Raw genomic sequence first — 18,627 nt, forward strand, 5'->3', positions numbered from 1 at the left:
TGGAGAACTCCAGCATCCTCAGGAGAAGGGGGACCCAGGGAGAGGACTGAGGGGGTGAGTGTAGAAACTATGATATCATGGAAGCTTGGGGAAGGTTTTCTCCATTTGATGAGTTGAATCTGAGAGAGGGTGGCTTACTTGAAGTCATACAACCATTAAATGGCAGAGTTGGAGGCAGACAGCACTAAATCTGATTCCCAGATTGTTTAATCTAAATGACACATAGAATCATATTCTCAGTTTTAGAGACAAAACACAAATCTTCAGTATCAATTCCACCCTACCACCCAATTCCTCTCACCCAAAGCCTTTAAGGAAGTCCAGGAGCCAGAGGGACAGACCTCACATGGTCCCTGCCCAGAGCCCAAAGCAGGAGAATCTCTTTAGCCACCATACTTCATTCTCTGCTTGCCACTGAGCTTCCTATCACCCAACCCTTCAGGTTTCAGCACCCTCTAAATACCTGGGTTTAAGGAAAGAAGCTTGCAGAAAATCTATAGTCCCAGTGTGAGAGTGATGGAGTACAGAGTTCAAAGGGGCCAGGGCTTAGATCCTGAGAAGTCCAGAGGTGGAGAAGCCAGGGCCCTAGGGCCAGGCAGACATGCTGACTAGGTGTGTTGGTCCAATGTCTTTCAGATGAATCGTCCGATCCAAGTGAAGCCGGCTGCCAGTGAGGGCCGAGGAGGTAACTTCCCTGTTTTGACAAACCTCAGGGTACTATCCACGTAGGGCATGGTGGACTCAGTCCTGGAGTCAGTCGTAGCTGTGGTTTATTACTAGAGTCTCCCTGGGTCAGGGGGACAAGTGCTTGGCACCAGAAACGCTGGGCCTTCCCAGCTCAGACTGAGGAGGGACGGGGTCCTGGGTTCCCTAGTTTCAGAAGAGGCAGACAGGGCCTAAGAAGATGCTGGAGATAGAGGAAGGGAGCTCTTGCCACCTTGTCCCTGGAGAGAGGTCATTCTTGTTTTTCCAGGTGGAACTTCCAGGTTTCTTTGAAGAGCCAGGCTGGAGTTTTATTCTCCTTTTCCAGATTCTTCTGCTTACAGATAACCCAGTCCACTCTGGATTGGGGCCACTCATTCCTTCATTGCAATTGCCTGGTTACTCATGGTAAAAGATGAGGCTGGTAAGACAGACTTTGTAGGCCATATTAAGGAATTTGACTCTATGCTGAGGACCATGGAAAATCTTCAAAGTTTTTAGCTGCACTGTTTCCTATTGCAGAAAGATCAATGCTCCTTAAGAACAGGAGGGCTAAAGAGCTTGTGCTTTTTAACAACCATATGCATTCTGGCTAGCTTCCATGCTGGAAAAGCAATGTTAGCTTTTGATGTCAGTTCTTGGTGTCTTTCTCACCCTTGGTTCTTATATAATTCCAGGATATCTGCCTATAGCCCTCCCTGGTGTCTGCTGACTCTCTCCCTTGGATAAGACTCTCTCCCTGCCTTACCCAAGATCAGCCGTGGCTTTGTTAGGCAAAAGAGGCTGCCCAAGATCAAGGAGAGAATGGAAGCCAATTGACAGACATTTATTAACTCCTACTAATTCTGCACACCCTCTCAGACTTTATACTCAGTGTTCATACCTACAAGGGGCTCTGGTAGCTTCATGATCCACTGTGGAGTTCTTTCCTACAAGAAATCCTTCCTTCATCCTTTCAAATTCTCCAACCTCTGGTCTCTAATTCTTGATTTCTGGTCAAGATGTGATCATCCCTACTTTGTCTTGAAGAGATATTTCTAAGCTTCCTCCCTCCCCTCCACACGCACATCCTCCTTTCCCATCTCATTCTTTCCAGGCAGGTTTTTGAGAAGTTCCAGGCTGCATACCAAACCTCTGGTTCACTTCTCCCAAGAATTTCTGCTTCTTGGAAAACTCTGTTAGGCATCAAGGCCATTGTTGGCCATCTTGTAAGCCCTGCCCACAAACACTAAATAGTCCCACAGCTGAGAGGCCAGCTGAGAATACTTGAGTGAGCTAAGAAGCAAACAGGTTGGGCTGTAGTTTATTCGACCATCCAACCAACATCTTCTGATTAAATTACTCCACATTAGGAATACAGATGTGAGCAAGGCAGACCTGGAACCTGGCCTCATCCAGCTCTGGAGCCATGAGGGAATATAGACAAGTAAACAAGGTTATAATTCAGTGTAATCAGTGCTTTCCAAGTCCTGGGGGGGGGAGTGTGGGGACAAAATAAGGGGCACCTAAGAGAGATTAAGGTGGGCTCCCAGAGGTAGTGATATTTAAGCTGAGATCTCAAGGATAAACAAGCAGTTGTCAAATAAAGGAGGAGTGAAGGAGCAAGTGTTTCAAGCAGTGGGAACAGCATGTACAGAGCTCAGAAGAACATGACGCAACTTGGAGTCTGGTTCAGGGACTAAGTCCACATTGCTGAGGGCACTACTTCTGCTGCTTGGAGTCCAACACATCTTGTCAGGCTGAGGGCAGCTGCGCAAAAGAGGCCTCCATGCCGATAATGCTTCTGCTTGGCCTGGTCCCTGTGTCCTGCCTCTCTGGGCCCTAAGCAGTAGCATCAGCCTGAGTTTTTGCATTTCACTTCCCCATTTTGTACAAGTTTTTCAGGTGTCATGTCATTGACAAATTCTGTACATGTGGCATCCCACCTTTACACCTGTTCAGATTCAGGGAAGGCTCAAGAGGGCAGGAAAAGCAATTCTAGCTGAAAAGAGGTCTACGTGGCAGTAGAAATCATAATTTTAGTAGTTAGGTGTTACATAGATTTTCTTGATAAGTGATGGCTCTTAGTAAGCATAGTCTCCAAATGTATCCGTGGATAATCCTTGTCACAGGTTTGGTTGACCAGATCTCTCAATTCTTCCCTGCTCCCACTCAGAGTCACCAAATGTTCCCTGCCACATATTCCGGAGAGCGGAGGCCTATGTACTGAATCCTGCAGAACAGTTGGGTCTACAATTTATAAGTATTTTACTACCAACTGATCTCTGTTAGATAATGTTGTTACTAATCAAAATGTGTCCCTTTCCTTCAATGTTGTCATATATCTCTTCTAAAGTGAGTTCAGCTCTCTCCTGAATTTTAACACAAGCTAATGCTCTAGAAACTTAACTTTTAAAAATGGTATTGGATTTTGCTTTTGAAATGTAGCATTTAACACCAAGGTGGGATAGCTTATCCCACTCAAGTCTTATCTGTGTGACCCCAAACATTCTATGAACTTTCAGAGTTAATGGTCACACCTGTCCTGATATATTTAAGCCTATGAGCCTGCATATTTTTTTTTATTATTCTTGAAATTAAATCCCTTAGTTTACAATTGATTAATAATGATTTCTACATCTGATAAGGGTACTGGTATCATACATATCAGACATAATCTGAGGGGTATCCAGGCAAATATAACTGTCCAAAATTCTGCCATTTTCTTCTAAAAGGAATTGTTAGATTTTTATTCCCATAAAACAGGGATCACCACTTCAATGCTACAGGAGCCAGGTCAGCAACCCTAAATGGGTGAGACTGTCATGATTTAAAGGAACATTTACATTTTAATTGTATTAAATGTTGGCAACTAATTCCATTTTTTTAAGTGGACCAACACTCTGAGAGCCTAACCACACCTATCAGGTGTGCTTCTTTTGCCCAAAGACCATCTGCCATAAAGGAGTATTCTGTTGTGCACACAGGAACTTTTTGACAAAAGCAGTTACTTTACATTCTGTCCTTTGAATTTTGATGCCAATGAAACAGAGTAGTAGTATTCTTATTTTTAATCAACAGACATGAGGTTTTTGGTTGGAATAACCAATATGTTAAACATACTATATGTTGTATTACCTTTAGGAGTTACTGATAACATTTGCACATTTAATGCCTACAATGCAATAATAGTAGCAGCACAACAGGATCTGCCTGATAGAAGCTGCTGGGCTCCTCTTCTTCCACAGCCATCCCCTGCAGCCTTGGTGGCACTTTTCACAGAGTGCCAGACAGGCATGCAAGTCTTCAGGTCTTCATTGACTATATTATAGCAGCCTTTTGATATATCCCAGCCAGTTCCCATAAATTCTGCAGCTAAGTTCCACACTATTCATATACTCCATGCTCCATGCCTATATTTTATATCCTGTGGCATTGAGCAGTATACTCTTAAAGGAAAATGAATCTAATTTTCCAAAATGAAATTATCTCCTAATATACTAACGGCACCCATTTCTACATTAAACATACCTAGTGCCAAAAACCTTTCCCTCAGCATTTGGATTTATTTGAACGTAAACATTAAAATCTTTGCCTGGATAAAAATTTAAGGTTCATGTATTTCAAAATGTTAACTTCAAATTATATGAAGCCAGAGCTAGAGATCTCCAAATCCCTCAGACAATGGTAATTAAATCAGTCTATTTTATTTGCTGCTCAGCATGGAGACTGTGGTTGATTTTTCTTAACTTACATTGTCTCTATTATGGAATCATTAAATATAAGTTAAACTGTAAGTACCAACTTTATAGGAAAAGTGTTTTTTACTCCTAAGGCAAAATCTTCAAAATCGTTGAACTCCTGTATATTCTTTCCTCTCTTTCAAATTTCATAACATGAAATCAATACATTCATAAATGACAATGGTGATTACTCTGCTTGTTCCATTCCCCAACTTGGCTGTATTTTTTTACTTAGCAAATATTTATGTACCCAAGATGGCTAAGGTACAGAAATAGGTTAACTATCAATCCATACACTCTTTTCACTTTAGTTTTTTTTAACTTTAAAATTTCAAACATTCTCTGAGTGAAGCATCTCTTTTTTAATCTTGAGATTTGGTTTAACTCAAAAGCCAATTATCTGTTATCACACCAACCCTTCTGTCACCATCTTATAATTATTTAAGTGATTTCCACCTGAATTTGCAAGGGTTTGGTTAAACATCAGCCTGAATTTTGAGTAATAAACAGATATTACTATCTAACTAGGTGAGCCATCTTCTCCAATTTTTTTATTTGATTCTATTTTATTCAGTGTTTAACAACTAATCTTTGACTTAAAGCTAAATTTTGAGCTATAATTTTTAGAATTGGATAGTACTGAGATGTATTCTCTGACCTAAATCAGATATAGATTTTAGCAACAACTGTTCTACCAGTCAATTGACACTCATGTCTGTCTTTGATCCTTATACTTATTTAATTCTAAAAAGTATTTTTCCAACTAAGACCTGACTAGATAAGTTTCACAGTACTGCTTAAGACTTTACTCAAGTTAATGTTTTACTTCCTTAAATGCATTCTACCTCCGAAGGTGAAGAGAGAGGCTTTCCTTCAGCTTGACTCAGAACGGATCACCCAAATCTGATTGTTGTAACACTTTTAGGCCATGGCTATGGCTGAACTTCTGACAAGCCCTTCAGATACAGGTGTACAGACTGCACAGAAGGAAGATGCATCTCTGAAGGCTGAGTTCTTCTCAAGGGGACCTGGAAGCCCAGGCGTGGCCTTCCTTTCTTACTCGCCTCCTGGATCTCCTGGATCAGGATGAAAGGACGGTAGAGTCTCTGTTATTTCCTTGGTCTAAATCCCTACTTTTTAGCCCTCCTTAAAGCCCTTCTTTACTTTCTTTTTTTAATTGTGGTAAAATAGACATAATATAAACTTTACCATCTTTACCATTTTTAAGTGCACAGTTCAGTAGTAAGTATATTCAAATTGTTGTGCAACCAACCTCCAGAACTTTTTCATCTAACAAAGCCCAAACCCTGTGCTCAGTAAATAACAACTCTCATTTCCCTCCCCCTCTAGCCCCTGGTAACCACCATTCTACTTTCTGTTTCTATGAGTTTCACTATTCTAGATACCTCATATAAGTAAAATCGTACAGTATTTGTCTTTTTGTGACTGGCTTATTTCACTTAGCATAATGTCCTCAAAGTCCATCCATGTTGTAGCATGTGTCAAAATGTCCTTCCTTTTAAAGGCTAAATAATATTCCATTGTATGTTTCCCCATTCATTGGTTGATCGACTTCCACCTTTTGACTATCGTGGATAATGCTATTGTGAACATGAGTGTACAAATATCTCTTCAAGACTCTGCTTTCAATTCTTTTGGATATATACCCAGACTGGTATTGCTGGGTAATATGGTAGTTCTATTTTTAATTTTTTGAGGAAACTCCAAACTTTTTTCCATAGTAGCTGTACCATTTTACATTCCCACCAAGAGTGCACAAGGGTTCCAATATCTCCACATCCTTGCCAACACTTTTTATTTTATTTTTTAAAAATATATATAGCAGTCATCCTAATGAGTGTGAGGTGATATCTCATTGTTGTTTTGATTTGCACTTTCTTAATGATTAGTGCTGTTGAGCATCTTTTCATATGCTTATTGGCCATTTGTATATTTTCTTTGGAGAAATGTCTATTCAGATCCTTTGCTTATTTTTTAATTGGATTATTTGGGTTTTGTTGTTGTTGAGTTGTAGGAGCTCTTTATATATTCTGGATATTAATCCCTTTTCAGATATAGGATTTGCAAATATTTTCTCCCATTCTGTAGATTCCCTTTTCACTCTGATTGTGTCCTTTGATGCACAGAAGTTTTTAATTTTGATGTAGTCCAATTTATCTATTTTTCTTTTGTTGCCTGTACTTTTGGTGTCATAGCCAAGAAATCATTGCCAAATGCAAAGTCATGAAGGTTTCCCTGTGTTTTCTTCTAAGACTTTTATAGTTTTAGCACTTATGGTTAGGTCTTTGATCCATTTTCAGTTAATTTTTTATATGGTGTAAGGTAAGGGTCCAACTTCATCCTTTTGCATATAGATATCCAGTTTTCTCAGCACCATTTGTTGAAAAGATTGGTACTCTTGTTGAAAATCATTTGGCCATATATATGAGGACTTATTTCTGGGCTCTCTATTCTACTCTACTGGTCTGTATGTCTGTCTTTATGCCAGTACCACACTGTTTGATTACTGTAGTTTTGTAATAAGTTTTGAAATCAGGAAGTGTGAGACTCCCAACTTTCTTCTTTTTCGAGATTGTTTTGGCTATTCAGGGTCTCTTGAGATTCCATTTTAGAATGGACTTTTCTTTTTCTGGAAAAAATGTCATTAGGACCTTTATAGGACTTGCATTAAATCTGTAGGTCACTTTGAATAGTATTGACATCTAACAATATTAAGTCTTTCAATGCATGAACACAGATGTCTTCCACTTATTTGTAGACACAATTTAATTTCTTTGATTTCAGCAATGTTTTGCAGTTTTCAGGGTACAAATCTTTTGCCTCCTTCGTTAAGTTTATTCCTAAGTATTTTATTCTTTTTGATGCTATTATAAGTGGAATTATTTTCTCAATTTCCTTTTCAGATTGTTCATTGCTAGTGGATAGAAACACAACTGATTTTTTATGTTATTGATTTTGTATTCTGCAACTTTGCTGAATTTGTTTATTAGTTCTAACAGTTTTTTGTGGAATTAAAGCCCTTCTTGATGCTCATCAGATCTGGCCAGGAGACTCTGCCAGGATATTTCCTTCACTTTCGTTCCTAATCTTCCTTGGCTCCTTATGCTGCAGTCATCACCAAGAACATCAGGGGAGAGATGCTTTGCTCAAAATGCTGCCACCAGCAGGACCTTCTGCCTTGGTATTTGGACTGAAAGGTGGATTGGCATTTTTAGATGTGTTTGGTTGTTGGCACCCCAATCCTGAAACCCCAAAGCACCTACACTGTCCCTACAATCGTGACATCCCACCAAAATGGAGGTGAGTAGGTGTGAGGGGCCTAGACGCCAGAAACTTGGACACCTCAGGAATTCCTTTGGGCCAACTTGTAGCAGAACCTCCCTTCTTGAATAGCTTCTTGGTGCCATTCCTGAAGAAGATGGAGTGGACTGACTCTGGCTCTGGTCTCTCAACCCCATCATTTGCTGCATTAGAATCCCTGACCAGGGCCTGGCCCGGTGGCACAGCGGTTAAGTGTGCACATTCTGCTTCAGCAGCCTGGGTTTTGCCAGTTCGGATCCCTGGTGCGGACATGCCACCACTTGGCAAGCCATGCTGTGGCAGGCGTCCCACATAGAAAGTAGAGGAAGATGGGCACGGATGTTAGCTCAGGGCCAGTCTTCCTCAGCAAAAAGAGGAGGATTGAACACAGAAGTTAGCTCAGGGCTAATCTTCTTCTTCTTCAAAAAAAGAATCTCTGACCTATATGAGCAGCTGTGCACTGCAGCTTCATGGACATGGGCCTCTTGGGCCCAAACAACTTGGTTTGGGTTCAAAAAGCATTTGGTAGAAGAACAAGGAGTACACATTCGTTGCCATCAGGAAAATGCAGTTATACCATTCAACTGTGTATCTTTCCAACTACGTCTCAACTCCACACTGATACTACCTTCCAATTCCTTCCACTTTGGGAAGGTTAAGCCTCTCTAATTGATATTCCATCTTTCTAGGGACCCACCACAACCCATGGGATGCTTTTATTCAGGTATTTCTGAGCTACCTCTTACAGAGTCCTCTTTCTACCAAATGGCAGAGTTTGATCTAGAGGAAATCGAATTACCATCATCATCTCTCTCTGGGGGCATTGATCAGCCCTCAGAATCTTCAGGGCCATGGATTTAGGGGCTACTTTCAGGGGTCTAGCCTGTACTTGTCTTTGACTAGGTCTCTCAAGAAACTTATCCCACCATTTTGAGATCACCTGAGGCTTATGGTCACTGTAACCCAGACCATCCTCCTGTCAAACACCATAAGGCAAAGAGGATACCAGGATTCAGGGTGATACCTGTGAAATGGGTGGCATAGAGCCCAGCCTATAGCTCTGCCTCATTTCAATTTCAAATTTCATACGGTCCAGAACCACAGGGTTAGTGCCCTGTTATGGAAATGGAAATTCTTAACTCAGGAGACTCTCACTGGAAAAGAAGAATCATAGAATTTCGTGGTCTGTGACATGAGCTTGAACCGACAACCATCAGCAGAAAAGAGCAACGAGAGAAAGAGCAGACAAAGGATCACACCACTGTCCGTACAAACGTCTCTCCTGGCCTGGGGCTCCATCTCAGCCTTGATATCTCTCTTCCTACGTAGGGCTACCTGGATTCTGGTCCTTGGGGCATGACATCTTACCTAGGTGCCATCACCATCTTTCAGACCCTACTCAATGACACAGCTGCACTATAAATTAGGGAATCATGAAGCCTCCTTTAACCTTCGGGACTCTGGAGGCCCCGGGATCTTGTCCAGCCCTTCTTGGGCCTTCTGCAGCCACATGAGCATATTTTAGTGTCATAGCTCAGAACAATGACACAGTCTTCTGGGGTTTCATTCCTTGACCAAATGGGGCCTGTCCTCCAATGTCAAGGCAAAGCTACTAACATCAAGCTGGTCAAGAGATTCATGATCTCGGGGTCCTGAACAGGATGATCTCAGATCCTTCTTCATATACCATCAGGAACTCTATTCTCTGTCTTTTAGGTCAGTGGTTTTCAAAGGACTTTCCTTGGAGCCCCTCTAGGGGGTACTAGAAGAAGATGAAGCAGGAGGAACTCCAGCACCCTGCCTCCCCACTTTCCTGCCTTCAGTCAGAGCAGCCCTGCTTTTCTGTTATATTTTTAGCTTCATCCTAATATTTTTATTAGAACAATGAATTCCAAAGCTTTTAAAAAAGGTTAGGAAACCAATGACCCGTTCCAAGGGCACTGTTCTGTTGCTAACACTCCTAGAAATGAAGCACATTCACCAGATTGCACTCTCACCACAGACGATCAGTACCTCCTCTAGAATTCCAGCCACAAGTACATTATCCATCCTTTCCCCCTCAGGATTGTTGGGCAGGAATCCTATGGACAGAGGGCATGATTCTGCTGAAACACACTCTGCCTGTCCCATATAAACCACAGCCTCCAGCCTCCACACAGACACAGCCTTGACAGTTAGATACCTCAGGGTACCCAGGGCAGCCTAGTCTGAACCCCACACTATGCAGGTGAAATACGGACATGCGCCTAGCCTTGCTGGAGATTTCCTCCACTGCTAACTTTGGTCAGTCTGTTCTTCCTTTTCACTGTCACCCAGGCTTCAGTCTATGACTCTCACCAGCCTTGTCTCCCTTGCACTCAGGATCCAAGGACACCCAATGGCCTAGCCAAGCTTGTCAAGGAGTAAAGGAGTTTGAGATGGGTATTCTTGGGCTCCGGGATCTTGAAGATGAAGCCTAAAGCCAGATTTTAACCCACTCCTTCTTTCCCAACTTGTATCACCAGGATGAAGCCCCATCCTGAATTCAGAGACTTATCTTGGTGCAGAAAGGAGCAGGGCTCTGACAGCAGGCCCTGTAGGTTGGGTCCTTCTTTATTTCCCAGGCTCTGAATAGTGCTCCTGAGGTCTGACTTGCCAGATGTGCAGCTAAGCCCTGGTTTCCACCACAGCTCTCCAGCTTTCTCCAAGGGACACAGGCCTAGCTCTCAGCCCCTTTCCTGGCATCTTTGCTGCTGCCTGAGGAAGAGTGGACACAAGTAGGGGCCAGACTTGTTCTGGTCTACAGGCAGAACTTGTTCTCCCACAAGCATGAACAGGTGGAGAGGGATCAAGGCAGGAGAACAGGGAAAGTCAGAAAGGAGGCAGCAAGGCTCAGGGAGGGTCCTGGAAGCTCAGTGAGTGAATGAGGTAGTGGAGGTAGGAGTTAAGAAAAGGGGTCAGGGGTTCAGCAAGTGTAGTGGGGAAAACGCTAATGTTGAAGGCTCAGGAACCCAAGCTTTCTGCCCTCTTTAGGCCTTTGGGAGAGACACCCAGGTTCAGTTTGTGCTAGGTGTGGGGATTCATCATTCTAGTGCTTGCTGTCTGGGGATGAGGCAGTATGATGAGACAACTGTTTTCTTCACTGTTTTTTGATCCAGAACCATCCCTGATTTGAGCAAGAAGGGGCATTGATTCTAGCCACTGCCATCAGGCTGACTGGCAATGGTGTACTTCTCTTCTCCAAACCCAGTCTGAATACAAAGGCCTTCTCTAAGGAAACTGCCCCCTCCCCCCCCCCCCTTAATAGGGCTGAAACAGTCCAAAATAGCCTTTCCCAGATTCTTAGAACAGAAAGGTCAAACATATAAAAGATGCATATAGGGCTCTAGACAACCAGAGATATGGACTCAATCACTTTTCACAAGAGCAGCAATGAGTCTCTCTGGGTTTTTCCAGGACCCAGGTTTTCCTGATGGAAATCTGGGTTGAGTTCCTTTCCTCTGGATCTGTCTATACTCATCCTGCCCCTCAAAGAAACCCAGCTTTGTAGCCCCAGGACCCTCTCACTCCCTACACTCTTCCCAGAGCTAGATGATGGTGAGTTACCTTCCTGAGCTCCTCCTCGTACTCTGGAGACCAAGAGGACTTAGGGTCCCCAGGTCACTCCTGGATTTATCCCCAGAGGACCGAAAGCTGTTTGTGGGGATGCTGGGGAAGCAGCAGGGTGAGGAGGACGTCAGACGCCTGTTCCAGCCCTTCGGCCATATCGAGGAGTGCACCGTCTTGCGGAGCCCTGATGGCACCAGTAAAGGTGACATGAGCTGACCCTGGGTTTCCTGGTGACCCTGTCTCATTCTGGGCCTCATGACCCTTTGGCCCCTGTGGCCTGAGCCACCCAATCCCTCTATCCTGCCCCAGGCTGTGCCTTTGTGAAGTTTGGGAGTCAGGGGGAAGCTCAGGCGGCCATCCAGAGTCTGCACGGCAGCCGGACCATGGCGGTGAGGGCGGGCGCCGGGGGCCGAGGGTGAAGCCAGTGGGGGTGGGGACGGGCTCCTCCTCCCCAAATGCAATCGGTGCTCCAGGAAAAGGCCTGATGGGCAAGGCGCTCTGCCCAGGGCCAGGGCTGGGGCCTGGACCACTCACCGCGGCGTCCCCTGCCCAATCCAGGGTGCGTCGTCCAGCCTCGTGGTCAAGCTGGCGGACACAGACCGGGAGCGCGCGCTGCGGCGGATGCAGCAGATGGCGGGCCAGCTGGGCGCCTTCCACCCGGCGCCGCTGCCGCTCGGGGCCTGCGGAGCCTACACCACGGCGGTAGGTGCCCGGGCCCCGGCGGGCGCGGGCGGGTAGGCGGGCGGGGTGCCGGGCCAGGGTCGGAGCTAGGGCAGCTGCCCGCCGCTGGGCCCTCCACATCCGTCCTTCTTCCCTCTTAAAGATCCTGCAGCACCAGGCGGCCCTGCTGGCGGCGGCGCAGGGCCCGGGCCTAGGCCCGGTGGCCGCAGTGGCGGCACAGATGCAGCACGTGGCGGCCTTCAGCCTGGTGGCCGCGCCGCTGTTGCCCGCGGCAGGTACTACGGGCAGGGGAGGGGGCCGCGGTGGGAGGGGGCGGCGCGGGGCTGCGGCCTGACTCTCCGACCTCCTCCGCCGCCAGCAGCTAGCTCCCCGCCCGGCGGCGGCCCGGGCACGCTTCCTGGTCTTCCGGCGCCCATCGGGGTCAATGGATTCGGCCCCCTGACCCCCCAGACCAACGGACAGCCGGGCTCCGACACTCTCTACAGTAATGGGCTCTCCCCTTACCCAGGTGGGCCCCCAGCTCCGCCTAAATCTCCCTGAAATGGAGTGGGGAGCGTGGGGGAGGGGGAACCGGCCTCCCTGGGAAGGGACTCCTCGTTGCCTGCTGCTTCTCACAGGCTCCCTCCACCTCCCACACTCCCTGAGCCTCTCACCGACCCTGCCCACCTGACCACCTTCACCGTGGGCCTCACGCCCCTCTCTCCCCAGCCCAGAGTCCCGGCGTGGCTGACCCCCTGCAGCAGGCCTACGCTGGGATGCACCACTACGCAGGTTTCACTTGGCGCTCCGCGGCCTGGGGGGAGGTTGAAGGGCCCCAGAAAGGAATAGGGAGATTCGTGGGGGGTTTAGGCTCTGTTCTGAGGAGTCGACTCTCCCATCCCCCGACCCCTGGGCCCAGAACGACTTCTCTAGGGGTGGGGGTTACCGTGGACTAGTCTGAATTGGTCAAAGGTGGTTAGGCAGATGGGAGATGGCTCCTGGGGATCGCTGCCCACTCCCACCTCTGTCTCCAGCAGCCTATCCGTCGGCCTATGCCCCCGTGAGCACAGCTTTCCCCCAGCAGCCTTCAGCCCTGCCCCAGCAGCAAAGAGAAGGTGAGGGACAGGGGCCTGGAGATCAGGGCCTGGTGGGGCTGGACTCAGAGTCCCTCCCCTGAACCAGCCTGCTGCTGTTCCTGCAGGCCCCGAAGGCTGTAACCTCTTCATCTATCACCTGCCTCAGGAGTTCGGTGATGCAGAACTCATACAGACATTCCTACCCTTTGGAGCTGTTGTCTCTGCCAAAGTCTTTGTGGATCGAGCCACCAACCAGAGCAAGTGTTTTGGTGAGCTGAGCCCCATCTGTGGGCCTCTCCCACTCCTAACTTTGAGATCCCCTACAGACCCTAAGATTATCCCTCCATAAGTCAATGATTCCTAGAAACTGACCGTATGGCATTAAGCAGCATGGCAGACCAGTGACGGCGCGACGCCTAGACCAGGAACAAGTCTATTTCAGGTTCACCTGGGAAAGTCAGGTGTCTAGAAGATGTTCCACCAGGTCAAGCTTTAGAGTCTAGCCTGGACAGGAGGAGTCTGGGTCTGGGACCAGGGATCCCCTCCAACTCCAACTGCAGTTCAGAGGACCAGAATGGGAGCAGTAGAGGCAGCCAGAGTCAACCCATGCCAGGGAAGGACAGGGAAACACTTCAGCCAACACACTGCCTGCCCTCCCCCCCACACACACACACTCAGAATCGCCTCCTTTCCTTCTTTTTTTAATTTGTGTGTGTGTGAGAGGAAGATTGTTGCTGAGCTAACATCTGTGCCAGTCTTCCCCTATTTTATATGGGGTGCCGCCACAGTGTGGCTTGATGTGTAGTGCTTGATGATCTGCGCCTGGGGTCCAAACCCATGAACCCTGGGCTGCCGAAGCAGAGCACGTGAACTTAATCACTGTGCCACTGGGCCAGCCCCCTTCCTTTCCTTCTAAGAATCATCCCTGTAGGAAACTCCGGCCACTTGCCCGTGTGTGCATGTGTGTGTGCAAACAGTGGAGGGTGGAGGGGTATATGTTTGATGGAACTGGCCCGAGGGGGCAGAGAGAAGAGGGGGCTGATCAGACAGAAAGGAGGCTGTGCCAGGCAGAGTTCCCAGCTAACCTCTCTGCCCACACCCCCTAGGGTTTGTTAGCTTTGACAATCCAACCAGTGCCCAGACAGCTATTCAGGCCATGAATGGCTTTCAAATTGGCATGAAGAGGCTCAAGGTCCAGCTAAAGAGGCCCAAAGATGCCAACCGGCCTTACTGATCTACTCTCACTGACCAGCCACAGAAAGGTGAGTCCTTGGTGGACCCCAGGCAGATGGGGCCTGAGTGATGGAGGCCTCTCAGCTTTGATGGTCCTTTTGGGATGTTGGGGGCACCCACCTCTGAAAAAGTCTGGGAGGGAAGAGCCAGGAGTTAGAGGGATCCTCAGCTGGAGACCTTGTGTTTTTCCTTCAATCCAAGGACTGAGACAAATTAGACGACCCTCCTGCCCTCACAGTCTGGGAGAGACAATTACAGCAAGATCCAACCAGTTCTACTCCAGAGGTAGCTGCAGGGGGCCATGGGAGTAGAGAACTCATGTGTGGGAAGGGCAGGGACTTGGACAAGGAGACTAGAAAAGTAGGTTTGGACCAGCTTGTGAAGGGTCTTAAAGGCCATGAGTTTGGACGTTATCCTACAGATGGTAGAGAACCAGTGAGGAATTTAAACAAAGAAAGGACAAGATGTGAGGGCTGGGACAATGGCAGTGAACATAGGGATGAGGAGAGAAGCAAATACATGGAAGAAACAGGATCTGCAGGGCCTGCTGGGCCATGGGGAGGGAAATGACAAGCTCTTTTAGGTTTCTGGCAGGGCCAGCTGCCTACGACTTTTAGAGATTTACTGTCTCAGAAGATCCACATGGCCCTGCCTCACTTGAGCTACCCTAGGGAGCCTTCTGGAGGGGGTGCCAGGCTGGGGCCATCTGCCCAGGATCCAGGGTGTGGCATCAGTGGTCTCAACCCTGCTGAGCTCTGCTCCTCAGGAGGAGAGGTCCAGCCACTCACCTAAGATGTCACTGATGGGACAAGCTGCAATTCTTGTCTTGCCCTCCAGAGTGATTTTGCCTTTTTTCCTCCCCTCTCTCTTTACCAATTAATACCCAACAACAGAAACTGGGGAGTGAGAAGAAAGGAAAGGAAAAGCACAGAAACGCTTGAGCAGCCCTTCATGAAGGAGCAGCCACAGACGGAGGTGGATCAGATCCAAGGCCGGCACCTGGGGCTCAGGCCACTTGAAGGATTATTTTCATCCGAGTGGGTTGTTTTGTGCCTGTGGCATAGAGCTCAGGCTGGCAAGACAACTGGGGCTGGCTGAGGATTGACTGTCTAGGGAACCAGCAGAGGGCCTTGGGGGTGCCAAGGGCTTCTCCACAAGGGAGGCCCAGATTTGCTTCTTTGAAAATCATATCATTCCTTAGAGTTTAGGGACCAAAGGACTATTGCTTTTTTAAGAATATATATATCTATATAAATTAAAACAAAGAAACAAACAAAAAAAACCACAAGAGAAACAAAAAAGACAGTATAGAGTCTCATAAAAGCTGCCTTTAAATATCCCTAGGAGCCAGGGTGAGGGAGACCCTTGAAAGCCCCAGCCTGGGCAGAGCGAGGCTGTGGAAAGATTGTTCTGTGTCTCATTCCCTCTTAAACTTCCCCCAACCCTCACCTTTTTAAAATAATTAAGGACTTGAGGTCTAGACTCATATACAGGTAATAAGAGAGTTATGAAGCAGTGAACCCACAATCCTCAAACTCAGACAGCATCCCTGAAGAGGACCCAGGAGGCGCTCTGGCCTGCTCTGGCCTCCACCACCCTGAGAGTCCTCCTAGCCAGCAGGAGTGGGAACCTGCCTTTCCTTCTTGACAGCCTTTCCTGTGGAACCACCGCTTCCCCAGGCAGGAAGAAAGGGAGATTTGGCCACCCGAGCCTTTCCCTTCCCCATCCAGATAGACAGAGGCCCTGCCTTTGGCTGAGCCGAGACACCTCCTGTTTCCCCTCTCCTTGAGCCAGACCCTGTGTCCCCTTGCTCCAGGCCACCTTCTGTCTCTAAGTCTAAGTTTGCCCACCTGTAAAGTAGATTCAGGATATATGTAGAGGGCTGTGACAACAGACTAGGAAGGTTTGCTACTGTATATACTGCCATTGAGAAGGGGGTAATGTTCAATATGTAGAAGCTTCAGAATTTAGAGGTCCCTCTTTACCTAGGACCTGGGAGGGAAGTAGATGTTTTGCCAAAATACTTCTTCATTTCTTTAAAAAGTACATCTTTCCTATGCAAGAGTGTCTCACATGTGCTTATCCAAGGTGCTTCTAGATGGTGAGCAGTGTTCAGCTTAGAAGTGGTATGTGCTCTGTCTGTCTGTCTTTGTCTGTCTGTTGTATACAGTGGGTGCCATATAAAGCTGATCAATGGTGGTGCTTCCTGCCTGCTTCTGTGAGATGGGCAAAAGATTCAGCTTAGAACACCACGACTCTCTTTGCCTTGGTCAGCCTTTCCTGGGCCTGCAGGGCTTGCACATGTTTTTCCCAGGAGGATAATTTCCCCTCCACGCCATAGACGTGGATCAGACTAGTCTGGGGCCCCAGCTGTGTGATGGGCACTCTGATCCCCAGATATTGCTGAGGCTGGAAGCCTCTCATCTGGTATCACATCAGACGGTAAAGGATGTGGGGGTGGGGGTGGAGGGTTCCTCCTTCATAACAGTTTCTAAGAAAACTTGTTCCCACTTATTCCTCTGTCTTTGACTCATTTTTGGAGGGAATGGGAATGAAAAATAGATACAATAATGACCTTACCAGGCAAGGTGTGGTATATACCAACAAATAATTTCCAACTGAGAGAGGAACCAGCACTAAGGGCATCTGTACACGAGCACAATGCTGACACATAGACTGATTACCCTGGACACAGATGAAGATATGTAGCACCTGCACATTCAAACATATATTCACATGGAGGTGCTAGGTACTAGTTGCTAAGCCCTTGCTAGGAGCTGGGGCTCAGGCATGTTCTAAGTAGTCAGAGTTAGGGGGGAAGACAGTTAGGGGGGAATGCAGTTATAATGGAGGGCCACACAGGGTCTGTGATAGCAAGAAAACTACCTAATTCAGACTTGATTGGTAGGGGAGGTCAGAGAAAGATTTCCTGAAGGAAATTAAGGAGGGGAAGGGTCATCGAGGATGAACTGGGACCTTTGGACAAAGCCATTTGGATAGCTGCATCATTTTGATAAATTATCTTTATTACCAAGAAATAATAATGATACCAATTATTCAGTGCCTGTTATGTGGTAGACAATGGGCACAAGACAAGACCCTTTTCCTATCCCTAACTCTACCTGGAACTTTAACTCATTGTCAAGTCACGTCAAGACCCTTGAACCAAAATGGCATTTAAAGTAGTTTGTTTCATGATTAGGCACTGGCAGACTGTGTGCCAATGTGTAAGGAGTTGGCAGGGTCTAGATTAGGGGTTGGCAAACTATGGCCTGTGGGCAAATCTTACCTGCAGACTTTTTTTTGTATGGCCTACAAATTAAGAATGGTTTTTACATTTTTAAAGGGTTGTAAAAATAAAACAAAACAAAAAAGAATATGAGACAGAGACCATATGTGTCCCACGAAGCCTAAAATATTTATCTGGTCCTTTAAACAAAAAGTTTACTGACCCCTATAAGATCCTGGAAGACTTGTATAATGTCAATGAGTTTGAACAACATGGTGTTTGTGTCTCTGTTGTGTGTGCATGTATTAGTCTGAACCCTTTCAGTTGCAGGTGTCAAAAACCCAACGCAAACATGTTTAAGTCAATAAGAAATTAATTGGCTTACATAATTGATAAATCAAAAGATGTATCTGCCTTCAGGCACAGCTGGATCTAAGGGTCCAAATGATAATATCTCCATCTCTTGGCTCTGCTTCCCGCTGTATATTGGCCTCACTAGTTCTATCTCTAAAGTCCTAGGGAGGACCTTGGCCAGAATGGACATGTGCCACCTCTAGGGTGGAAGAGTAGGCCACCATAGTTGACAACATCACCAGGACTGTGCAGAGGGGAGAAATGGGTCCCCAAAGGAAAGGATGGTGGGCAGATAAGCAATAGGCATCCACTACATTCCACCCCTTTATTGCTCAGCATCCACCTATACTTTTCTTGACAAACACAATTTCAAAAATGTGCCTGCCTAACAATGCAGTGATCTTAGGGCCAACAAAAAAACACCCACTTCCCAATGGAAGACAAACCAGAATCGTGTCCAGTTGCTTTATCGAGCCCTCAGTCCAGGGTCTCTTTGTGATGTGCAATTCTTGATCAGGTCTGGATATAACTTCTTAAGATTTTGCAATCTACAGCTAAAAAGGTAAATTTAGCTGCCCTTACATAACCAATATGAAATAGTGGAGAGTAATAGAATAACCATTTTTTAAAAGGAAAAAAACACCTTCCATTTGGAATAGAGGAGAAGAGAAAACAGTGGTCACTAATCTATGGCATAAAGCACATCCTTCCACACAGTGGAGTAAGTTTCCTTGTCAACAAA

At 46.6% G+C, this 18,627-nt stretch overlaps 1 protein-coding gene across 17 annotated transcripts in view; it reads left to right on the plus strand.

Moving 5' to 3' along the window:
• Positions 1-16,816, plus strand: part of CELF6 (CUGBP Elav-like family member 6) — a 29,288-nt gene extending 12,472 nt beyond the window's left edge. For 2 of the 17 annotated variants that reach the window (XM_070576048.1, XM_070576129.1), the window contains 11 exons: positions 637-685; positions 11,407-11,535; positions 11,643-11,722; positions 11,892-12,035; positions 12,157-12,289; positions 12,376-12,522; positions 12,723-12,785; positions 13,031-13,108; positions 13,195-13,338; positions 14,176-14,331; positions 15,196-16,816. In XM_070576048.1, coding sequence (XP_070432149.1) covers positions 637-685; positions 11,407-11,535; positions 11,643-11,722; positions 11,892-12,035; positions 12,157-12,289; positions 12,376-12,522; positions 12,723-12,785; positions 13,031-13,108; positions 13,195-13,338; positions 14,176-14,303 — 1,095 coding nt within the window. In that variant the 3' untranslated portion in view covers positions 14,304-14,331; positions 15,196-16,816. Of the gene's footprint in view, positions 1-636; positions 686-11,406; positions 11,536-11,642; positions 11,723-11,891; positions 12,036-12,156; positions 12,290-12,372; positions 12,523-12,722; positions 12,786-13,027; positions 13,109-13,194; positions 13,339-14,175; positions 14,332-14,503; positions 14,588-15,195 lie in introns of those variants that run through there. The other 15 variants (XM_070576020.1, XM_070576120.1, XM_008527030.2 and 12 more) reach the window with 14 other exon arrangements.
• The last annotated feature ends 1,811 nt before the right edge of the window (positions 16,817-18,627 follow it).

This window comes from Equus przewalskii, chromosome 1, assembly GCF_037783145.1.
Source record: "Equus przewalskii isolate Varuska chromosome 1, EquPr2, whole genome shotgun sequence".
Classification (NCBI taxonomy): domain Eukaryota; kingdom Metazoa; phylum Chordata; class Mammalia; order Perissodactyla; family Equidae; genus Equus; species Equus przewalskii.